The sequence below is a fragment of the Brachycentrus maculatus genome, unplaced genomic scaffold, assembly GCF_059751285.1.
Source record: "Brachycentrus maculatus isolate JH-2025_06_01 unplaced genomic scaffold, ASM5975128v1 h1tg000423l, whole genome shotgun sequence".
Taxonomy (NCBI): domain Eukaryota; kingdom Metazoa; phylum Arthropoda; class Insecta; order Trichoptera; family Brachycentridae; genus Brachycentrus; species Brachycentrus maculatus.
This window is the reverse complement of record NW_028281171.1, coordinates 347245-373804: the sequence shown is the minus strand read 5'-3', so window position 1 is coordinate 373804 and position 26560 is coordinate 347245. Positions and strand designations below refer to the sequence as shown.

General features: G+C 35.3%; 1 protein-coding gene across 38 annotated transcripts; it reads right to left on the bottom strand.

The window, feature by feature from the left end:
* Nucleotides 1-211: 211 nt before the first annotated feature.
* LOC148302666 (serine protease inhibitor 3/4-like) lies at nt 212-25621 on the bottom strand. 38 transcript variants are annotated; one of them, XR_015838608.1, is made up of 10 exons: nt 25570-25621; nt 16915-17030; nt 16471-16824; nt 16294-16392; nt 15869-16216; nt 15642-15783; nt 6875-7035; nt 2719-2945; nt 528-699; nt 212-372 (listed from the first exon to the last, which is right to left on the bottom strand). XR_015838608.1 is itself a non-coding variant. In XM_088271232.1 (8 exons), the coding sequence occupies exons 1-7, from the start codon at nt 25595-25597 to the stop codon at nt 554-556; spliced, it is 1233 nt and encodes a 410-aa protein (XP_088127358.1). In that variant the 5' UTR covers nt 25598-25621; the 3' UTR covers nt 212-372; nt 528-553. The 38 variants fall into 38 exon arrangements, 26 of the variants coding, with proteins under 26 accessions (XP_088127358.1, XP_088127372.1, XP_088127370.1 ...); XR_015838614.1 differs by lacking the exon at nt 25570-25621 and adding an exon at nt 19341-19393; XR_015838609.1 differs by lacking the exon at nt 2719-2945.
* Nucleotides 25622-26560: the final 939 nt, after the last annotated feature.

Here is a 26560-nt window from a genome sequence, read left to right as displayed (position 1 = left end):
TAGGTTAACTGACACAGGCTTCGAGTCACTTGCGTACAGTCGCGGGAATATATTGATTTAATAGACACACTTGTATATTCTGAGCTCTAGATCCCGATAAGCTCGCACATTTTACAGCTTGTACAGCTGTACAGCTGTATTACAGCTTTCAGGATTTTAAAGACATTCAAAATAATTTAGGTATAGGTATTAATGACGCAGTATAAAACAGTTAACATCTTAAAAATATTTATTTTTAATGTCAGAAGGTTATAGTAAAATATAATAAATTTCCAATTCCCGTGTTGGTTATGTTGCTGCGTAGCTGAAGTGGATCTTGTGTCAATATACATACTCCAATCGATCCATCTTGTTGACACATTTTCTGGCCACCTGAAGGAACACAATATATACTATTTATATATTTTTTTAAACTAATGACAAGGAAATATGTAGAATAAAACGCTGTTCACAGAAAACGAGTGAGGAGCGCTCTTTTTTAGGTCTGTTTGCCTAGAAAATGACATATTTGAATGCTTCCCGCTTACCTGAGCGAGTACATCAGTCAGCACTGTCAGGTGCGAGGAGACCTCGCGTTCCCCGCGAAGAGGGTCTCTCGGAGAGAGGAGGGCTCCCTCACGAGAAGGAAGTGGAACGGTCTGTTGGCAATAAAGCTCACGTGCGCTAGGATTCTCCCACTTCTCGCCACAGCCTGAAACTCTGCAAATTGTTACGTTTTATAGTACACACTATTATAGTGCCTACAGGGGGAATGTAAATCCAGTTCTCTGTTTTTTGCTGCATCAACCATCATCAATATTGTTATCACTAAAAATACTTAATTTAGTATTAATCATGTTTATATGGAATAAAATATTATTAATTAAAATTCAAAGTACATATTTCATATTTTGTTTATTTTTCGATTTATACAAATAACAACATTAAAGCGGTTAAAATCAACTCGCTTTACTTTTCAGATATTTTAATCAATTCTTTAAATTTGCATCCATCCGTTGATAGTAAAAAAATTATAAATGTGAATAATCTGTAATGTACTTTATATTTAAAGTAAAATAAAATTATTGAGCTACAATAAGTCTTTCTTGACCGAAGCTCCCGCTGAGAGATGACGTCAGCGCATAAGAAGCGCAGAAGCTTCAAGCGGAAGGGATGAGCTGCTTCAAATAGTACCGGAGCTGCTCAACAAACGAGGGAAAGGGCTGAGATGCAAATAGCTCAAGGGGGTGAAATGTCACTTCGTTCTAAATATATACCTGTATAATGAATATGAAACTGAAGTTCTTTGTTTTACCACCCGACATGCGTTATTTTAAATGACCTACTTAATGTTGTGCTTTGTTGCCGAGGAAGGCTTGCCTTGATGTCAAACTAAAATACGGAACAAAGGCAAAATAAAGGAATGGGTAAAAATGATCAAGACAAATCATATGACAAAAACGTTTTTTGTTTTTGTTTTGTGTTTATTAATATTACTGTTGTTAAAATATGTATATATTATATTTATATACACAAATAAATATTTAAAAAAAATATATGTATGTGTTTTTACATCTGCAATCAGCGTGTTAATTAAATCATTACTGCTGATTTAGTATTATGCGTATGCGGATAATTGACTAATGACTTTTGGATTACAGTGAATGCTTGATATATTATTTATCAAATTCCAATGCAAAATTGCTAATTTCCCGGGGTTCTTATGACGGAGGGAGTTAGAAATGTTGGTTGTATCGAATCCAACTCCCTTCCGACTCCCAACTCGGGTGTTGCGAATGTGAACTGTGTGTGCACAGTACGGATACCACATATTACGCTTTACTTTCTCTACCCAAATAGCAAGTGCATATTTTGTTAGTAATAGTGCTCAGAACAGAAATGGGTTAAGCCCTTATTTTCTATTTCTGCTCATCACTCAAATTGATGATAAGAGTAGAGCAGGAAAGTAAACTAACTAACCATCACGCCGCTTCCCCGCAGGGGTAGGCAGAGAGAATAGAATGCCACACCACTCTGTCCTTGCAAACATTCTTCGCCTCTTCTACGTTCATGCATCTCCTCATGCTTACCCGCCGATTGTTTCGGCTCCTAACCTGATCACTTTCAAGTATTTGGCATACTTGATCGTGCCAAGCAGTAAAGTATTACTTAGAATATTCAAATAATTATAATATAAATATTCTTATAATAAACATTATGAATCTCAATGTTTAGATTATGTATTTATATTAGTTAATTGTAGAAACATATGAGGTATTCCGAGATTTTAAATTATCGACTAGATATAAAAATATAAGTTTTTTAAAAGAATGATAAACCAGAGCAAACACTCAGCAAATACAACTTTAGATAATTAAATGTGAGATAATAAATTTTTAATATAAGTTTCCTATTGTCTAACCGAGAGAACTGAAATACACATGATCGGCAGAGGTAATGGACACCGCAAAGCAATTTGAAATATCGGCATCGATAATAAATGCGAATAACGTCCATTTGGAGGTACTCTGAATGTGATTTACTTTCGACTTTATTCTAATATTTTTCTACTACTTTTCATTTTATATTTACAGCAAATGAAAAGAGTATAATCACTCGTTTAGATCGGTGAGCTCTATCATTACTTTTTCTTATTGATATTATTGTTTAACAAACTGTATTTCTGGGTATGACTCGCACCTATTCTGAGCACCTCAAATGAAATTGATGGAAGATTACATAGGATGAGGCGCAGTGTGTGTTGCCCTACTACTACTGCCGGTACTATATTAGTATAGTACCATACAGTAGACGTGGCACGCAGCAGGACTAGCAGCGGCTAAGTGTGCCCGCAAACACGACCTCGTGTCCCGATGTGGTTAGTAAGAAGGAGAAGAGCCGGTCCGCCTCGAACCGCAGAGGCCCCCCTTTGAAAAGCGGGGCGGATAAACTTTGGATCGCGAATCCTGCAAGGCAAAAGGACACACGATACAAAGAATCAATCAAAACACGCTAATCTTGTTTAAAAAGCTTTTATTGGTCAACTCGGACAATGGTTAGAGTCCGGAGTAGTGGCCGCTGAAGACGACGTCCCGGTCCCGCGAGAGCAGCACTAAGCGGAAGGGGCGGTCGGCCTCGAACCGAAGGGGCTCCGGCTCCAACTCCCGGGCGGAAATAGTGTAGATGGCAAACACTGCAAGGTAGAAGGACGTACGATACATCCGATCAATCAAAACACACTAATCTTGTTTAGAAAACTTTTATTGGTCAATGTGAACAATGATTAGAGTCCGGAGTAGCGGCCGCTGAAAGCGACGTCCCAGTCCCGCGAGAGCAGCGTCACGTGGAAAGGCCGGTCGGCCTCGAAGGACACCCGCTGCAAGGGAGCGGGGAGGGCGAAGCAAGCTATGGCAAAGGCTGTCCAAATGAAATAATACACCGAATTAGTATGGCATTACAATAATAAGCAAATATGCTAGTAGCGAATGATCCGTGCATGCATACAAATATGTATATATCGCTCGGAGAAGATCAATAGTGGATACCGAAACCGGATTCTAAGTCACAAAATTATTTGTATCTACATGAGCAGCAAGAATTTTGAAAATTCACTGTAATTTGTATGGTGTACTCAATAATAACTTATTTTGTAGTCCTTCATACGAAATATTATGTCTTTTTCCTAGAGGAAGGGTAGGGTAGGTAGGGTTTTAACCCTACATGCACCTAGTGGTGCTCAGAGCACTGAATTATATTGATTCAGTTATATGCAATAGAATAAAAATCATAAAGATTAAATCATCGCTCTATTGTTACGGCTCGTATTTTAATAGATCTTCACCCTCGATATATTAATATATAATATGTTTAATACGAATATATATATATATATATATATATATATATATATATATATATATATATATATATATATATATATATATATATATATATATATATATATATATATATATATATATATATATATATATATTTGTCCACTGTTATTGCGATTGTGCGAAGAATCATTTATTAGTATGTATTTGTAAATAATTAATATTTTGTATTATATGTACTAATGAAGTTTATGAATGAGATAAATGATATATGAAAAATAATCAACCTAAACTACACATTGGTTTTCACTTTTTATATAATACATTTACTTTTGTTTAAAAAATATGTATGAATTAAAGTCACTCATCTCACTCTAGCGATTAAACAGTTTTGTTGCATAAAAAATACAGGATACACAATCTAAAAAGTACTCCGTATGAAGTAGATTTTGTGGAAATTCAGTAATTCGTTTACACCCATCGATGGCCATCATTAGATTGAAAAAGAAAATCGCAATTTTTTTTGGTTCTATCCAATTATGTATTGGAAAAAGTTCTTTGTAACGGGAATTTAATTATTGTTTATTGGTCCGCTTTTTTAAAAATTTATTTGTATCCAAATTTTATTTTGATTTCAATTTCCTTGTAATAATTCAACAACCAATTGCATGTTCACAATAAATGGTATAGAGAAATCAGAAGGACTACTAAGCGCCCTTGAGGTATTATTTTACGAAAATGGCGCTATAAAAATTATCCATATTATTATTGTTATTACTAGCAAGCAACTAGATGACCACTTGTGGGCACATTCCTGTCTGAACTTGCGAGTTCTATTGCCCTCAGCAACTGTTCCATCACCCGTAAAATCAGACGTAAAGGTTTTTTTTCACCTGTCTAGTGGTTGCATAAAAAATCACAAACAGGCAATTAACCATAGAGAATATGTGATTAAAAAGTTGTTTGGAAATAGTTGCCAGGGCACCCGTACAGACATGCTGTTACAGAAAGTGGCTGCTAAAGCATGGTAACACGGATTGAATTAATTCAGTACTATTGCTTGAAGTTACTGAAGCTACGGGAACAAGGCACACAACGGTGTGCGGCACATTGCGGACCTTGGCGCCTCATGCCGATTCTCTGTATCCCGTCAGTCTGCTCACGCGGTGATGAAGCTAATGATGAACGTAGAGTAGGATAGTATACAAATTGTGAAAATAATAAACGATTTCATCATGCAAATGAATTGTTAATGTGGTAAAAAGATAAGTGTCCATTAATCTCTAAATAATTATGGATGAAAGTATGAAATAATATAAGATTACTTCGATTTTTTTATCCTCTAAATGAACCGGAGAACGCATTGAAGGAGTTTTTCGGAATAATAAAGAACATAAAGGGGCTCTCGGCAATAAAGCTCTTCCGGGGCATCGGGACAGGCAGAGACAGCGTGACCGGCCGTAGAGCTGGAAGTGACAATGGGATTTGTTATTGGATTACTACTGCATACTGGCGCGTGTATCACTCCGTGCCCCCGCCTAGTATTCTGGACCTGGAGCGGGCAAAAAAAGCTGAAAGTGACAACGGGATTTGTTACTGGATTACCACTGCATACTGGTGTACTTATATATGTCGTACTATACTGTGGCTTTTCTAAAAAAATAAAAATATTTACCATTGAAACCTTATATTGTGGTACATCAGACCTGGATTTTGCAAAATAACAAACATTTTAGTTTGTTTATATCTATATAAATAAATGAGCATTTTTATTTCTTGCTGTGTTTAATCCAGGCACGTCAAATCATTCCTAGGTATGGGCTGAACTAAATTATTAAAGTAATATTAAATAAAATAAAACATGTTCCTACTTCTTGTATGTATCTGTGTGTGTATCTATAACCTTGTTAGGTTCTAGGATGCAATAAAGTTACGAATTTAGCTTTTGTACCTTAATCATTCGGATCAGTAGGTACTAGATAAAAACAATAATTGACATTACTGCCATCTGTACATCATTAGCATAACTTGATGCGCCCGGTAGCCAGTACTAACCAACAGAATACTACAGTAGATTCCTATTATAAAATGGTGTGCGTCTCTGCTAAAGCCTCACTGAAAAAACAATAATTATTTTCTAAAAATGTCAAAACCCTATAGTTTTGTTGATTCTTTCTACACTCGTCTTTTATGCGGGTAAATATTACATAATAAATAATATCTGTTCTAGTTGTAACTATCTTTATTTTTAGCACCAAATAATACAAAAATATTGATAGGGTAAAATATTTTATAAAATACATAATCATTGAAAATGTAATATTAATGGAATATTTTAACATTGTAGTTGGTAGAATGCATAAAAATAAGGATTTAATATTTTTGGTCACACCTTACACATTCTGTTGTTATTAGTCAGGTAGAGGTAGAGGTAGAGGTAGAGGTAGAGGTAGATGCAGTAGGTACAGAAGTAGTGAGTTAGTAGGTGGAATGGTTAGTAGAAAGCGGGGACTGGTAGCACGGTGAGCCATTGTGAGTTTGTTCTGCTCACTTCCGCAGAGTCTTGTTCGCTGGAAGTATGTGTAGTTACGGAAGTAAGCACAACTTCTCACTCCACATTACTCTGCAATCTAACATATTACTTAAGGCTGCAGTATCACGTGAAATGTTATCTTAAACACCGACCGCCCCTTTCCGCTGGAGGATACTCCTTATGCTAACAAAACTGTATATTTTGGCTAGGTTATGCAACCGTGTTACAGATAAGTATTACGACATATTATTCGAAGCGATGGATGTTCAGCGCAGAAGTGCTCCACTCAAAAGTAAAAATTTACTGGTACCGATAATTGCATAGTAGAAGAGATGATCGGCTGAAAATATCTTTGTATTTGATTTGTACATTTCAGCTATTAGCTGGCAGTCTAACAGCAGTTTATTAAAATACATACTATTACTACGCATCCAGATGCATGTAAGATTCTAACGTGACTAATACTGTAATATATATGTTAGAGGTGGAAATATGATGTATTATTTAACAGAGTAGAAATGTTTACCGATGTTATGTTTACGGTTGTATGGGACTGTCAGCCTAGAAGCGCTCCGCTGAACAGCAGGGAGTCGTGGAAGAAGAGCGCTACGTAGAAGGGATGATCAGCTGAAAAGGTCTTCCTCGTTACAGGAGACTTTAGAGACATTTTCTTGATAACGATCACTTCTGTTGGAACCAAAAAAGAGAAATCTAGCTACATATACATTAAATGAATCCAGCATAATGTTTACAATAAAAAATTCCTGGTTCATGCTCTTTTTTCCAGTTCTTAAATTTCTATTTAAAATGCGTTATTTTTAACCAAGTGTTACTATGTATATAATAGATAACTTTTTTTATAAATGAATACCACACTATTATATGATAGTGAATTAATAAATATTGAAGACATTCATTTATAAAAAGTTATGACTGCATATAATAATTCAAATAATTATTTGCGAAAAAAGAATAATTACATTTTGTACATTATTGCTAACTAAGTGATTAAAAACGGAACTATCACATTTAAAATAAGCTCAACTCCATACTTCGAATATATCAGATTTTGTATTGTAAAATATATAATATAATTAACATGTGTTTTGAATGAAGTACTCAAATGGCCGTGTGTACAATAAAACCTCTCACTAAGGGTATTACAACAGAATGGTAGTTATTGCTTAAGTTCTTAAAACAGCTTGCAGTAATAATAATTATAATTATGTCACTAAATACCGAAAGCTCCAGAAGATTATTATTTTTCTTACTTAAATCATAACTGGTGATATTTCATCAATGGCATTCAAATGCTGCGTGATATTTATCATTCTTAGCTTAGCTTGTACACTGTAGGAATTTTGTAGTTCCTTAAACAGCACCATTTCTCATAGCATTTTGCATAATATTTATTTCTATATTTTAACAAATTCAATTATTATAAATATATATATTCTTAAATAATTTAATTTCTTAAAATATGAAAATAAATATTATCAGCTATAATAAATGGTCCAATTAAACATGTAGTCGTATTATGCAAGGTCAACCGTTAAATGTGTGTAAAATATCTGACTACCTTTGTGCAAACACTATGGTCGTAACATTTTTTTTGAAAATAATGGCTGATGTATGTTTGTATGTTTACAATTTAAATACGTAAAAAAATTTGACAAAAGTCCAAAGCAGCTTTGTACTCCATGATACAATTAGTTCAGCAGAGAGAAATATGGTAGAAGAGTGTTAGTGGGAAGAAAATATGTATTCTCATCTAGTTGGGAGTAGCGTGAGTGCCGACAAACAGAGTAGCCATGTCCTGGTCCAAGAGCCCAAAGTAAAATGGCCGATCCGCCGTGAACTCTACGCTCGGCATCGGTGCGGATGGAAAACAACGCGCCATCATCACCATGCCTGAGGAAGTTAAACAATTTCACAACTTAGCAGTTTGTTTCACTGTGCGTAAAAGAGTACATCCAGTAATATTACACAACTACACGTTCACAGGACTCACGACACAGACCGTCACGCCCCATTTATCCAGAAAGCAACACACACCTACTATTACTTATTCTTTACCGCATATTGATTTTTACAACTACGGTTTATCGAGTCCCTCTCTCAGCAAGCGCAGAGTCTCTCTACAATGTATCGACTCTCTATAAATCTACCTACTGAAATCATCTTGCGAGAACAAACGCAAGCTCTGATACAGATATTATTTTAACTGTCATAATATGACATTGCGCTATTAAAATTAAAAAAAGCAATAAAAATGGCAACATTAAGTTATTAAATACAATTTTTGTAAGCCTAAGGGGCCCATTATTAAAAATAGGTACCGAATTATGGTCGAGTGGCTCGAAACCCAGAGACTCGAGAAAAACAGAGTTCGCCACACTGATGACAGGACCACAAACAGATATTATAAAATATTATTTTTACATTATTCTAGTGAATATGAAGGACATGACAATTAAGGTAAAGAAATAAAAGTGTAACAAAAGAGGGGAGATTGTTTCTCATTAGGGGTTAGGGGATGTAGAGCGAGAAGGGTGGATTGGCAATGAAGCTGGCGGAGGCACGGTGCCTGTACGGTTGCTCTGGGCCGAAACACAGTACATACTGAAATTAGTACGTATATAGCATTATCAGGCCCCCTAGGCAGAAATTACTCTCCCATTAATATAAGGAGAAATACAGATTAACTCAAAACTGAGAGAGATAAATAATTATTATCCGATCAAATATCTGTCTTTTACTTTAGTTGCAGAATACATTATTTTGTTAATCTAAAAGAAGACTTTTTTTTACTCACAGTTTTCCAATACAATGGTTACTCTCGTGTCAAAAGAGATCACTAAAATTATTAAATACTCTCGTAAGGAGAATTGAGTGTTTTTTTATGACCAAATGCAATCCTCCATATAGCTGATTGAGAAACAACCCCCTGAGAATATGGTAACACGCTCGACTATTAAGACTCTAAGAAATTAGAGTTGTAGATCCATCAAATCAAAGTGAATAATTTAAAACTCTATTATGTATATATGTATATATGTATATATGTATATATGTATATATGTGTATATGTGTATATGTGTATATGTGTATATGTGTATATGTGTATATGTGTATATGTGTATATGTGTATATGTGTATATGTGTATATGTGTATATGTGTATATGTGTATATGTGTATATGTGTATATGTGTATATGTGTATATGTGTATATGTGTATATGTGTATATGTGTATATGTGTATATGTGTATATGTGTATTTGTGTATATGTGTATATGTGTATATGTGTATATGTGTATATGTGTATATGTGTATATGTGTATATGTGTATATGTGTATATGTGTATATGTGTATATGTGTATATGTGTATATGTGTATATGTGTATATGTGTATATGTGTATATGTATATATGTGTATATGTGTATATGTGTATATGTGTATATGTATATATATACATATATATATATATATATATATATATATATATATATATATATATATATATATATATATATATATATATATATATATATATATATATATATATATATGTATATATGTATATATGTATATATGTATATATGTATATATGTATATATATAAATATATATATATATATATATATATATATATATATATATATATATATATATATATATATATATATATATATATATATATATATATATATATATATATATACATTAAGAGAGTGTACACTACAGATACTTTATTCAATATTAAAATTGAAAAGGGGAAGTAAAAATCAATGTTGATAATAAAATGTGATTTAATAGAGAATATTTAACTATTCAATTGAATACAAATAATATAAATAAATATTCAGTGTGAAGAATGGAATGTGCCCGAGAAGATGGGAAATTGTTCCTCTGAGAGGATGTGGAACACGAAGGGTCGGTCGGCCTCGAAGCTCTTGGGGGGCTGCGGTATGACCAAAGAAAACGCCGCGGCTATCAGAGCTGTTGGACCAAAACAAAGTACCATTAAGTACATCCCAATATGATTCCTAAATCGAGAATAGCCAAGTTTAAATTCAACGCACTGCGTAACAGCTCACCTAAATTAAAATATCTATGATGATTGTAAATAGTAGGGTAATAAATAATAGTAGGAAGCGGGCGCCGTTGTGTAGTTGGGTAGATGCTCGACTGCGAAACTGGCGTCGCGCGTTCGATTACCGCCATTGATGTATTTTTCAATTTTACCTTCCCTATCCTTACTATCCTACCTGCAGACAAACCTCTAATAGAGGCTTTGCGGTTTATTCCTAAAAAAAATAAATTCATGTGTTGAATTTAAGTTGACTGATTTGAAATGAAAGTGACTTCCTTAGCATTAATATTAGAATTGGAGATTTTTTAAGCCTCCCTCCGTTTACGAGTGATTTTAAATAGGAGATTAGAAGATATAATCACGAGTAGGCCAAAATTCACTTGGCAGAATTAAAGTCACAAAATACCTCATAAAGTGATATTTAAAAAAAATATATACCAGGCTTCTAATTTCACTTTATTGCTGTGTAATTTTCAAATTGTTTCGGCTTAAAGTAGTGTGTACCGAGGTTGATATCTATGGGTTCGTAATTTTTAAATAACACGGTAACAAAAAAGTAATATTACATTTAGATGGAGCCGATGTAACGAGCGGAGAAGAGGAGAGTGCCTTCTGAGCGACGCAATACGATGAAGAAGGGGCGCTCCGCCACGAACGAGAGCGGCGACGGAGGCGGGGAGCAACACGAGTCAGTCATGACCAAAACTGCTAATTCACACAAAATGATATACACTTTACCAGAGTACCACACGCACAGACATATTGTATGCAGAGTCTAAACCATAGGTTCCCAACGAGAGCCTTCTAGAGGCCCAAGGAGACAAAAAGAAGGACTGGGAAGTGGAAAATATCTTCTTATTTCTCTTCTCTTTATGAGAGAACATTCTGGGAATTTCCCCCGTCAAAATTATGGCAGGAGGCGCTAGATTATAAAAGGTTAGGAACCTGTGGCCTAAACTATTTGCCACCATAAATCTCAATCAAACAAAAAAGGACTATTTGATAAATCCACTCGAACACAATTGTAACGTTCATCGCACTGCTTAAAAAAGAATATGTATTCTAATTATAATTTTTTATTTATTTTATCACAAAAATTACATACAAAAATATTTTTGAGGCACTTAAGAAACCATTACTGAAAATAACTTAAAAGGAACAAATATTGTTTGTACATTTGTTTTTGGCTAGAGGTAAAGGGTGGTAGACAGTGTGCGGGGGCGGGTGTAAGCAGTGGGTAATGGATAATGGGCAGTGAATAGTGGAAAATGGTCTTCTGTGGACTATCACTGGGACTGTAAATATATTCTGATCACTTCTGCAGAGTCTTGTTCGCTGGAAGTATATCTAGTTACAGAAGTGAACAGAACTCCTCACTCCACATTACAATACGACACTTGCCATCTAATATATAACTTAAAACTGCGTTATCACATTGTCATCTTGTAAAATAGCTGCTCGGCTGTCAAAATTTAAAACACAGTAAGGGACATTTCTTTGTAGTGGTTTTTTTTTGCATTTATGGACTAAGTAGACTCTACTTAGTCCAAAAATGCAAAAAAAAAACCTACAACAAAAAAATGTCCCTTACTGTGTTTTAAATTTGGACAGCCGTGCTGCCCTTTTCTGTTAAAGTAGAGGGTTCCTACTAACGAGGGTTGTGGTTGAGGAGGTGGTCCTTAACAGTTACAGATACAAGAAGGGAAGATCATCGCAGAAGTGCTCCACCGAACAGTACCGATTTATCAGAATGGACTATCGCGTAGAAGAAGGAATGGTCGGCTGAAAAGATCTTCAACACCGGCGTGGCCCTTACAGAAGTAGTCCGGCACATCATCACAACTGTTGGAACCAAAATAGATAACCATTTATTTATATTTTGCGAACCCGATATTCATACCCTATCTGCAAACTGCGAATAAGTACGGCAGGAAAGATCTTCAGCCTTGAAAAGGCCACTTTTACACTTTCTCTCAAATGACCATAACTGCTATCTTTTCTGATAATAGTTCCAGTGAATAAATAGTCCTAAAATATATTGTTTTACATGTGATTAATATTAACTGCACTTTCACAATATATGCACAAAAATATATTATAAAGGCATTGCTGATTTATTAAATATAAATAAAAATATTATATTATATATGTATTTATAAATATATATATATATATAACATAAATATATTTAATATGTGTATACATATATTACATTAAAATAATTTATAAATATATTCTATAAAACAATAATAAGAGTATCTCAAATGAGGTAAATTAGTTGCATAATACAACCTTCTTTCTAACAGAATGTTATGTACTCGTAATGCCGAAATATTGTATACTTTATTTGGTAGAGTAGAAATGCGGCAGAAGAGGCGGTAAGAAGGACGCGAGTGGGGAGGAAAGGAGTGGCTCTCCTCTAGTTGGGAGTAACGTGAGTGCCGACAAACAGAGCAGCCATGTCCCGGTCCATCAGCCCAAAGTAAAATGGCCGGTCCGCTGTGAACTCTACTCTCGGCTTCGGAGCAGAGATAGAACAACGCATCATCATCACCATGCCTGGGGAAATTAAATCATTTGTAACTTAGTGCTGTTTGCTTGGCTGCATTGTGAATGGGGTGGGGGAAGGATTATACAAGTATTCAGAAATGTTTTTCATACGGACATGACTCGCATCGCAGATGCCATTACTACTCTGACACGCATATCACTCGGCATCTATGGTAATGGTATACCCACTCGCTCTACAAGCGTAAAGTCTCGCTAACTCATTACGCGCTCCATTACATCTATCCATTTGGGTCTTCGATTTAAGATCGATAATAATAACAGTCGGCTCTAAGAAAACAATTTGTGTCATTTATAACTTTCTTCAATTACGAAGGGTTTGAAGAATGAAAAACTCAAATTTTCAAACAGAAAGGAGAAACTAAAAGTCTAAATTTATGAAAATATTTAATTAAAACAGGATAAAACACAAATGTACAAAAGATACGAAAGTTTAATGTGGAGAAAGCAAAGTGGCGGAGAAGAGGGGAAATTGTTCCTCGGAGAGAAGGCGGAATGCAAAGGGTCGGTGAGCTGTGAAGCTGGCGCGGGAGCGGAGTCTCTTGCCAAAACAAGTTTTAAATCCCGCGACTGTCAGATTAAAACAAAGATCCTTAATGAGTACATTTTCTAATAGATCAGAAGCTGCTCACACATTGTCACTATGGGAAATAGGGAATCAGCTCCCAAACAAGGGAGAAAAGGCCAAAAACCCTCGTTTAATAAATGTTCAATATGCACCTCTAATGTTATATTTTTATCTTCATCTACTAAATAGAAAATTATTTTTTGACATCTCAACATAGACGAAGAAGAATATGGAAGTCTGGGCATTTTTACGGGACTTACGACCGTCATAGGCTGATTTAAGTGATCACTTTAATTTAATTTAATTTCGAAACATTGTACAAGAATCACAAGAATTTTCACGAGAGACATCTATTGGTGAGATGAAGAAGCTTTTTTATTGAGCAGAAACACTTATATTTGTATGCCCAGACTTCCATATTCTTCTTCATCTATGCTGAGATGTCAAAAAATAATATGAAAAATAACTTCTATAATTGAAGATAATCCAGATTTGTGAAAAAGTATTTGGACGCACTCAAAATGTTATTAAATAGAAAATTAATTTGTTAACGGATTGTGAATAACGAGAAACATGTATCATTTACAAGTCAAACTATTTTTTTTCTTTAATCAAATCATATTTTAAGATCCAGTATAAAAATATAATATAATACAAGCTTACTAAACACTACACAAATGTTTTTGCAATGAATATGAACTTTTCAATTGGCATTATCAAAAGATTTGTTATAAATATAACATTCTGGCAATTAGATTCCTCAAAACCATTTGTAAAAAGTTAATACAATTGAAGGATGATAGAAGGCTCATAGCATAAACAGTTTTTCAGTAAATGAAGATATGAATTCACATTTCAATTAGATGAAATTTATTAAATTTCCCAAAAAGATACTAGACTATTGTCATATTATTGTCATATTATTATTACAGTAAAATTTCCATATTTCGGATGCGAATAAATTAATATTGAAGTTCATAGAACAGTCCAATATGGTTTTGAATTTGTGTAAGAAGTAACTGCGTAAGTATTTAAATGAGACTTTGCATTCAGAGCGGGCCGGTGTAACGAGCGGAGAAGAGAGAGCCTTCCGAGTGGCGCAACACCAGCAGGAAGGGGCGCTCCGCCACAAAGGGGAGAGGGAAGCGACGCGACTCATTCATCACTAGAACTGTTCATTTATATAAAACACACAGTGAGTTTGTCTATTCCAATCCACATCATATCTCCAAATCATTTGTTACATACATTTAATACAGTATACAAACAGAAAATAAATTATACAAGTAAGAATAATATACTTAGCGGGTCCATAAGACTGGACGTAAATATGATAAAACTAATACAAGCAGCCATACACAACTCGGTAGGATAAGAGAACACGACAACCGAGTTGAGAATGAACCCATCCGATAAAAAGTGACTGCAGTTAACTGAGGGGCATCCCAGCACCCAGCATCCGTGTCTAGGAACAGAGGGTCGGTGTGCGAGCATACATCTTCATGCACGACCACATAACATAAATAAGCATAATCACAACACAAGTAGTATACATAAAATAATGAGATCACAAATAATCAGATCAATGAGGGAGAAGTGCAGCAAATTTGGGACAAGAAGAGCTCGTCGTGGGGGAGCAGTAAAAAGGAAGTCTCGGGAAAGGGCAAAGAGCATCAGGAGGACCGGTGCATCGTCTGGGGCCTGCCGTGGAACAACTCCAACTAGGTAGTTGCACAGGTAGGTACACAGCCGAATAAAGAAACTAAATAATTCAGTAAATATAATGATCAATCACATCAAATAGCGCATTATCTTTTCGTAAAAGGAACCGGCATATACTGAAGAGAGCGCAAGATGCTCATATCAAATTTCACTAACAGTGTAGTTATAATTACTCTAGATTTCAATTGCTAAAATAAGGAAATTTGTAAGTATGAAATTTATGAATCATAAATAACATAGCACCCTAAAATGTGTAAGTTGTAAAAGTTGGAAACATACAAAACATTGAAACAAATTTTAAAATAGCCCCAATAAAAAGCGGAATAGACAAGTCCTTACCGGTGGCGGCGGCAGCCTCGGCGCCTTCTTCATTGACCTCGATAAAAGCCTTCTGTATAGCCTCCGATACCAAGAGAGGTTCCCCACTCGCCAGCAGGCCCTGCAGCTCCGACCTGTTGTCGAACATTCGGCCCATTCCGAGCTAAAAATTAATCAACGGGTTATTTATATACCATCCGAGTAAGGGCGAGGAATATTTCATCGGAATGTAGGCAAAGAAGAGTTACCTTGGGAAGAACTTTCTTGAGATCGATGGTGGTCTCGATCCGGAACTTGGGGAGGGCGACTTGCACCTCGGCTCGGTACATCCCGTTGAGCACCTGGCGCAGGTCGGCCGTGGCCAACTTGGCCTCCAGGGCGGCGAGCCCGTCCACTTGGTTGGGCAGGATGATCACCATGGACATCTGTCTCTTCTCGTACGGCAGCTCCAGCACCTTGGCGTCCCACTCGGGGACCTCGGCATAGCGGAACTCCGCGGTCTTGTGCATCATGTCTACCTGCGTCTTTTGCCCACCCGTAAGGAAGAAATCTCGCTTCCGAGTCGCTTCCTTGTCGAACTTCTTCTCCCAGTTGCCCTGAAACAAGTTGCGCTCCCGTTATACAATCATCCCTTCCGCACGATACCAGACCCTCCGATCAATCCGACTCTCACCTTGAAGTATATAGCGTTCACGAGAACCAGACGCGTGTCATCATCCAAGGAATCCGCCTTGATGAGATCCTTAATTCTTTCGTTAGTCTTTCCCTCGACCTGCAAATATACATAACTTAGATTTCTCATTATTGCCGAGGCGAGTAGAGATATGAGTAATGTAATATTATAACTCACCCAAGAGTTGATAATTTGAGCTGCCTTATTAGACTCCGCGAAGTTGACATTCTCGGCCTCTGACTGGAAGATGCCCACGGCGTCCTTCTTGAATTCTGGCGCCAGCACGTACTGGTTTCCTTCTTTCACAAACACCTTGTTAGCCACATTGAGGGTCACCCCTTCCACGGCGTTCAACTTGTCAATGGCCGGCTTGAAGGCCCTCCGCGTAAAGTCGGAGCTGGGAAGGTAGAGAGCTGTATTGAGTTCTTTGAGGGTGTCTCCGCGAGCACCGAGGGACAAGAGGGCCAACACTATCTCGGCCGACAGAGGAGACATTATGAGATTTTTGTTGGGGTTTAGTTCCGCAGTTGCCTGAAAATGTTTAAATAATGATTTTGGGGCCCGTCTTCAAGATGGAATATTATTTTAAAGATAACTAATAAGATAAACCTGTCAAGTCACCTTGTAGAAGTCCTGAGAGAACTTATTGATCCCGATAGTCAGTTCATTTTGTTCTTCCGACATCTTGAATGGTTGTCTGGCGCACGCACTCGACACAAGAAACAGGAGAGTGAAGACTGAAACAACACTTTGTGTTATTGAGTTCTGCACGTACACGCAACACATATTACTCCTACATTACCGTTCAGATAAACGGTGACAGAATCATACTCACTGCGATACTTCTTCGCCATTCTCCTTACGACTTAACTTATTATGGAAAGGTATTGTTCTCTTAGGGAGATACATATGTAGTGCAGTCAACTGTCATTGAGAATGTTCTCCGTTCGTTTCATCTACATATACATATGACCTATGTCAGTAAAACTTAAACCCAATAATTTATTTACATCTTATTTTCAATTATGATTCTTCAAAGCATTAATATTTCATCACCTGCCAATATCCTAACCCTTCTAATCACCACTAACAATCTTGTTTGCAAATTCTTAAAATTTCTAATGCTAAAATTTTTACATCTTTAAAGATGTAAAAGTATAATATATTTTAACACACATTGGCTAGAACACACCTGATTATTTTATTTTTATTTTTATTCTAAACCCTCATCTCCTCGGCCTGGAAACTCTGCAACCTAGAATATGCGGATGATGTTGTTGCAATTGATAGCTCCATGGAGGCTCTTCAATTAATTGTCGATAGGGTAAAAAGGTACTCCACGTACATCGAACTCAAAATAAGTGTTTCGATAACTCATGTGTTGCGCAACAACTCGGTAACCTTTGATGTTGAGTAACCAGTCCAATGAGAGGGTCGAGAGTTTCGAGTACTTAGAAGTGAACATATCGTAAAATGACATCCTTCTCGAAGAACTGGAAGTACATTTAGGGCTTGTAAACACCGTATTCATCAGTACGAAGGTTGATATATAATTTCTTTTTAAATACTAACAATACAACAATAAGTGGGAAAACATTATACCTTTTTTTTTTTTTTTTTTGAATATTGAAAGCATTAACTTTGTGGATCATCTTGATAAATTATTTCGAGAAATAAAAATACTTTGTATTCTGATCCACTCACATGTGGAATGTGAGTGGATCAGAATACAAAGTATTTTTATTTCTCGAAATAATTTAAACATTATACCAACTGAAAATGTATGTCATCACCGTGAAAAATAAAAATTTACTCATATGTTTGAAATGAAGCTGATATGCCAATTGATTTTTATAATGTACACCTCATAAAATACTCCCGGGGTCTATCTATTACTAAGGCATTTTCTATGTAAATAAATCAAATATAGTTCAATTTTACATTATGTCTGGACTTTATTACTAACTACTAGTGGCTGTCGATCCGTACTATCTGGAATCTATCTGTATTTTTTAAAAAAGGTGAGTATTTGCTTCTTTTACAAAAATAGAATTGAGGTTTAATTTATCTACACTTGACTTATCTATGTACATAATATCTCTATAATAGAACTACTAGATTTGATTTTTGAAAATGATAGTTTTTTTTTTGCATAAAACCCAATGCAAATTTTGTATATATTAAATGTACCCCGTATACACATAACAACCAACTGATGTGAATCTGTTGCGCACATGATTCGAGATACGCGAGTATCATGTGACACGCATCCCCGTGTGAATGTTTCTATGGAGAGCTTTAGTCCTTGTAAACGTGCAACTGACACGCAACAATTGTTTTTCGTGTCTTTCAGCAAGTACTTATGTAGTAAGTATCCCAACAGTGGTCCAGAGCCGAATCAGTTATTGTGTTAAATCACCTTACTCCCGCAATTTGTTTAATTAAAATAATGCTTTATTATTGCTAATATAAATTTAATTTATACATAATACAATAATGCTTTATTTTTGATAAATTAAAAGCTGATAGTTGGAGTTCGTAAGCGGAGCGCTTATCTGAAGACACAGATAAAGCTTTCAGATTAGATTAGAAAATAAGTTGTGAAATTTAGTGACACATACTCTACACACAAGTCATCCATCATTACTACACAGTAACAGCTCACCTGTATTCATCACTATGTACGAGATTATGTCAGTACTTACCTGTATTCATCACTACATATGTATTATCAATATAGGTACACTAACACATACATATTTTTATACCTACAATACCGGAAGATGTTCCATTGTCTATTGTTCTTAGTAATAAATTTCACAAAAAAAAACAATATGAAGAAAATAAACACTGGTACTTGACACACCAGCTTTGCAAGTTCAAGGCCAAATGGCAAATGTTGACAAGGTCCGAAAGTTATTTTTGTACTTCAAATACATCCTCGATTCTTATAAGAAATCAGTTAGAATAAACCATATACGTAGGTATTATTTTTTTGTTAATACAGTAAAATATATGTGTGAATAGAAATATATATTACGACTTACAATTCGGTCTGTAGTGACTAACAGCCGGCGCCGGTGTGTTCGCGCAGAAAACTGAGCACGAGTAACGCCCGCCTGCCGTAGTCGGGACTAAATTAAAACATGACGTTATCCAAATTCCGATAATAACGATATTGATTACTCAAATTTGGAACAAATTTCTATTCGAGTTAACTGACAGTGAGTCACATTAAAGGCATATAGAAGTATTCAAAACTTATTTAAAGTTTAAATAAAAAATTAAAATCAAATTGCGGTCCCGTGATTTGAGTTGCGGAGTCAGAGTTTCTGGGTTCGAGCCCACTCAATCACAACTTCGTTTCTATTTTTAATAACGTAGTTGAAAATTATATCAAATTAATACACAAAGTAGTTTAAAATTGAAATATTTATATGTATAATAAGAACAGAAATATTTCTCTTTAAAAAAATATATACATGAAAAAACTCCTCACGACTGCCATCCGACAACAAACAACTGTCAAACAATCTAGTTACACCGCTGAATACTGTCAGTCAAAAACGAACTGTCAAAATATATAAGTAGGTACCTATCGCACATGGGAGGACCTACTTTCGCGGTACAAAGCCTATACTGTAGTTCTTTCCTAATACCCGCTAATATTTTAGTGGTAGTAGTAGTCATATTTGTATTATGATTCCTTGATGAACGAAATGGGTAGAGTGAAGTGCAAAGGTACATGCACATAAATACTTTAACCGTGAGTAGTCCTCGTATTTACAGGTACAGTGAAACCTCTCATAACGAGTAATCCGCATAAAGAGAATTATTTTTAATGTTGCTCTCTTAACGAGCGATGTTTCGCATAACGAGTAACAGAAGAAGGGCAAGTCCCCTTTTCACGACATTCACTTGTGAACCGGGACTTTCGGGGCTCGGGAAAGAGGTTTACCAAGAGGACCCACTTCTGCAATATCATGGGAGGTGGATAACAACGATATTGAAGAGCTTGTGAAAGAGTACAGCCAAGAGCTGACCACCGAAGAGGTTATGGAGTTGCATCGTGTTTCACATCAAGAAATTATGGAGAAGAGTTTGTTAATGGAGGAGGAAGAAGTAGCAGAGCAACAATATTCTAGCACAATAAGAGAAATGCTGAAAGCACGGAAAACTGTCGCATCGTACGTTAAGAAGCATCACCCTAGTAAAAACGTGTCAATAATGGGTAGAATTGGTGAATGTTACACGTATGTAAAGTGATCACGTAAACCAGTCTATGACGGTCGTCAGCCCCGTAAATGCCCAGACTTCCATATTCTTCTTCATCTTTGATGAGATGTCAAAAAAAAAGTTTTTTTCGGCCATTATCGTATTTTACATAGATTTGTATGGGGTAAAATATTTCGCTTAGCGAGTAAGATGCTGCAACGAATTAAACTCGTTATGAGAGGTTCCACAGTAAATATTTATTTTCTGTTCGGACGTATGTTTATACGTCCGCACAGGAAATAAATATTTACCTGTACGCGTTATATACGTCACACAGTTTACTGTGTGACATATCGCTCACTCCTTTCAAGAACGTCATAAATCAAAATTCGTCAATTTTCAGTTGTACATGTTTTCGGAATGCCCAGAAAATGTACTATATCCCAGCAAAAGAGGCACATTTTTAACTTAATATTTACCCGCTCCAGGGCAGAAAGTGTTGTTTTTGCATTTTGAAGAAAAGGTATTGTTTAATTATTTTTTTAAATAAACTAAATATTTTTCAAATGCAGAAAAAACCATCAGGTTTTACTTAAAAAGATCTGTTGCACAGTAAAAAGTTCAGTAAGTGGCTTGATATTTATTTTTAACACATTGTATTATATTTTTGAACTTTAAAAACGTTCTCCTGAAAAATCAAGTTTTTTGATTTATGACGTTCTTGAAAGGAGTGAGCGATATATGGAACGCCATGCTAAAATATGGCGTTCCATTTAAACCGTTGATGTACACGTACACCCATGAATAAATATCTGAATTGATCTGAGTGTTTCAAGATAAAGCTAGACACATCTAATAAGATATGCCGGAACTGATAAATATACGTTAGTAGCCGCTGTTTAACTACTCGTATAAGCGTACATCAATAATTTGGACGGTAGCGAGGCGTGAAAATACGAAAATGTAAACAATCTAAATAAATCGTTGAATTCTTGATAGATACTAAACATCCGCTATAGTAAGTATGTAGCTACCGCGCGTCAACTATATACATACATCGCTCACTCCTTTCAAGAACGTCATAAATCGAAAAACTTGTTTTTTCAGGAGAACGTTTTAAAAGTTTAAAAATATAACACAATATATTAAAAATAAATATCAAGCCACTTGTTGAACTTTTTACTGTGCAACAGATCTTTTTAGGTAAAACCTAACTGTTTTTTCTCCCTTTGAAAAATATTAAGGATATTTAAAAAAATAATTAAACAATACCTTTTCTTCAAAATACAAAAACAACACTTTCTGCCCTGTAGCGGGTAAATATTAAGTTTAAAATATGCCTCTTTTTCTGGGATATAGTACATTTTCTGGGGATTCCGAAAACATGCACAACTGAAAATTGACGATTTTTGATTTATGACGTTCTTGAAAGGAGTGAGCGACATATGTATATCATCCACAGGATGATTTCGAAACTTTTAAGTTTCGAAAGATTCTATCAATATTACGTGTATTGATAGAACCTTATACAGTCACGGGACGATATTGAATCAAATACATATTTATATACACATGTCACGATAAATTGCAAGTAACATATATCGATTTTTCTTCAATGAAAACTTTACTATATACCTACCTAACTACTAAGGTAGACGCGTTTGGCACTGAATTATGATTGGAAAAGTTACAACCTACACGTATTCCTGGTGGTCAGAGCAATGCTACTTCTTCTGTTTCTTGCATTCGGAAACGCATTCGGAAAACCCTCTTACCCCACCCTCTTGCTCTTTTTAGGTTACTACATATTCAAAACTTAACCGCCAAAACTTCAAATTATATTTTACTGGCCATTATCCTTCACATTGGCGCACATAGCGTGGCTGAACAAGAAAGTGAAAGAAAAATTATCTTAAATCCGCCCGCAATTTAAAGCATTCTTTTAAGTTAGAGACAAGCAGCACATTGATTGGATAATTGGATTTTAGATCAAAAGCACATAATTTGAAAAATGCTTACTTTATGGAACATTTTAAAGTTTAAAATTGAAATAAATGCTGGGTCATTTTTTAGGCATAAATTAAAAGGTATGTAAAAAATAAACTTCATGAAAAAAAGAAATTGAGTTTTTTCGGGCATCAAAAAGCCGACCGGAAATGCTGGATAAAATTTTTAGGTATTTAACAATTATTGCACACAACATGGATGGAAGCAAAACGAGAATTTTCTGTCTTAAGAAAAAATATATAAAAAAGAGATAGTTGTACCACTTTTATTTATGGTATACATATCTTCTTTTTCTAAGACTTATCCGCACCCAACGGTGCATAGGGCACTGCATCATATAAACGCAGTGTTATCTAGATCGTTAATATGTGAAGGAAATGTGATCAGCCCTCCGCTTCAGGTACCAGTCCAGGGTAATATTGAATAAATATTAGAGTAAAAATATCACTTTTATTTATTTGACCCCCCCTCTGGGAATCGAACCCGGGACCTCCAGTGCGAGTGCCGAGCGCGCTGACCATTACACTACGAAGGCGGAAAAATATACATATGTATATGTATGTTTATTGACATTAAATTTATTCACTGTTATTCAGAAATAAATTCAATGCTTCTTACCTATAAACTATTTTTAATTTAAAGGAAGTAAACCCGGGTTTTAAATAATTATAATTATAAACCCTCAAACCCGTAACCCGAGTTTTATAAAAAATCGAAAACCCTAGTCCAGGCGCGAGGCTCTTGCAACCCCACTTGTCTCTCACTCCTAAAAACGGTATTGCTCGAAAAATATCTTTATTTTCTCCATACCACTGCTAGCCTTCACTTTGCTTTTCCCGTCCCTTACGGGAAAGAGTTTACTGTATAATAAATATATATAAGTATATGAAAATATTACGTCGCGACACCACTCAGTCCAACTTCAGAGTCGCGGGTTCGCGAAAGAGGTATCTTGTTTAGGAAATCCGGAAAATCTGTATCGGAGTTAAAAAGAGTATAAAAGAAGAAAACGTTTTATCATTCAGATAAACTTTATATAACTCCCTATCCCCCGCCTTGTCTCACAAGTGAATAATAATAATTAGCGCGATATACTTTTGTGTGTAATTAATTAACTGAATATATGTTTATTGCGGAAAGTTGGAAAAAACGACGACCGTGACCCGCAGTAATGAGGGTTAGATTATTCATTTTATCTTATTATTTTATGTCTATACCAAAGTTTATAAACATCATTTACATATCCGTATATATATTTTCCGTGATTTAGCGATTTTTTCGAATATCTAGATTAAATAAAATATCTACCTACTTTATAAATTGACATCTTAATTGTTTTAAACATACTTATTTAAATCTATCACTTTTTTTATTTTAGGGCAAAAATGAATGATTTAGTAGTTCTTTATGTACAATAAGTTTTACATATCTTTCGTTTTCTTTCATCCCTTTTCTCACTTGACGGTGCATAGGGCGCCCCGCGAATTGACGCGTTGTTAACTTGACCGTTGATTATGCAAGACAAGGTGACCAGTTGCGTTCTGCGCTCCAAGTTCCTGAGGATTTGAGAGTGGAATAAATTTGATGGGGTAAGTTGAGGACATTACTGCTATATGAGAAAGGAATCGGACGAGGCATAATAGGAAAAGGAGAATAACAGCAAAGGATTGGGCACTCGGGGTTGCATGAACTGTGCTCGCACTAGCTTATGCCCTTGAGCAGTGGCGGATTTAGCTCAAGGCTCAATTAAATTTCGGGGTCTTCTTGTAACAAATTATTTGAGTGGCGACTCTCTAAATAATATTTAAAATAATTACTATTGATTTTTAAAAATCTAATTACACGTATTTCGATGCATTTGTCATTATTATCAAACACCGTACAATTAAATTAAAATAAATTGGTAGATATTACCAGTTGGCAGTTTTTATCAGAATTTTGGCTAGAACCAGTCAATGAGAAGTTTGCACCTTAGTTACCATTTAAATGTCGCGACATTGACAAAACCGGAACAAAACAGTAGGTATGGTTTGTCACAAAAAATGAATATTTTTTCATAAAATCTTTTAAATCTACGTTAAAGAGGAAAAAATCACATCGAGAGCTTCAATCGACAAACTCAAAGGGCCGTTTAAATAAAAATTACAGCTTCATAGAAATACTATCGGATAAATTTTTAATTGTATTAGTAAAATCGATTCCATTTTTTATGAGAACTGATCGCCAATACCAGATCGTGTGCACTGTAAATGCCCAAAATTTTAAATTCCTCGTTGAGACGTTTCATATCTTGATACAGTATATTGTCCCCAGCCCCCCAAAGCGGTCAAATCCAGTATTTGTGTAATGTTTATTTTTATTTTGTTAAATAAATACGAATAAAAATATCGATTTAATATATAGTTTTATTATTATTTAATTTTAATTTTCTTGTAGAAAATATATATTTAATATCAATACCTTCAAAATGCAAAAAGCGTGGATATTCACATTTTTTTAATCGAAAAAAATGTTCATTGTGAGGGTTTTTTTCCTTAGAAGTACATTTTTTAATTATTTTCCCAGTAACGCTTTTTAATGATGTAAATATTATTTATGGTTATTTTTGATGTTGTTTCATTATTTATACTACAAAAGTATTAAATTAATGTAGATATTTTTTATTGAACACTAAATAAAGTAAACAAAACATATTGTTATGATTTTTTATTTATTTGTAATACACATAATATGTCAATATACTATAATTAGCATTTGCTTTTCATTCAAAATTGTGTTAAAAAGATTCTCAATAGTATATTTACAGATACGCGATTGCCTGCATTCTATACGTACCTATATTATTTTATCATAATGTTTATCCACAATACACAGGTGATAAGTACAGGTGATTAGAACTATGGCTACGTGTAGTCGGAGTGAATAATACGTGTTGGATAATGTATGTAGGTGTAGGTATATGGATAGCAGATAAGGGGGCTAACGAGTCGGTGAGCGATGATAGGGGAGTGCGGACGCGCTATGTTTCCAGTCGAGTAGAGTTATGGTACTTACGGAACAGCGCACTCGGGAGGGATGCCATCGCGTCGGCTGCTGGAACAAGACTGAAGAACCGACTACTTACAGCTGACCAACTGACCTCCCCGAGATTAATTACAATCACACTATATTATCTTCCATCAGTGAACTAAACGGCGAAACGACAAACTGACTACCCAACTTAAAACAGTCTTACGAAGAGTAGCGCTCGGGACCCTGTTCGACGCCAAACCCGAGGGAAAACATCATCGAGACAAATGTCGCTCTCCTCAGTGTACCGTGTGTAAAACCACTTTTGGTGGTTTAACAGTCGAACCCAATGCACGCAATGCAAGAAACTCTAGCCCAACAAAACCGACCAATATATACCGAAGGGTCAACCTAGCATATAACATTCGGCGGTAAGTGACTAAGATCTGCTAGTATTTATTTAATCCAGATCCTGGGCTGCCTACTGAAGTGGAGTGGCTACTAAGTGCTGGACAAAAAGTACTTTAGCGACACACCAGACCCGTCTGATGATATCGGTAACGAAGACGGTAGCTCTTGCCATCAGCTGACTACAGATTGACATTACGCGGATGTGTTTATGGTAAAAGAAGATACAACTGTTTCTAGTCGTGCTATATGTATATTCTGTAGTTCATGAATCTCCATACAATAATCCGTGAGAAACGGAGACAAGGGTGGAAATTCAGGTTCGTGAAACATTGTAAGAAATAAATAATATAGCTCCGGGATAGAGACTGGGTACATGTTACACGCATATTAGGTTTAATAGAGAACTCCGGTTAAGTATATTTTCCATTTTATCCGCTGATGAAACTAAGAAACGCGTTTCGTTTTGAAATTCACGCGGAAACAGGACAGATAATTTCCGAAGAATAATTAAAAAAACAAAAAAAACATCTTGTAAACCACTCCGAAAAGGCAATAACAAATACTTATCTTATTGGGTTCTTATCGGTATTCAAGTGGGTAGATTTACTTGGTTAAATTCCTCGAA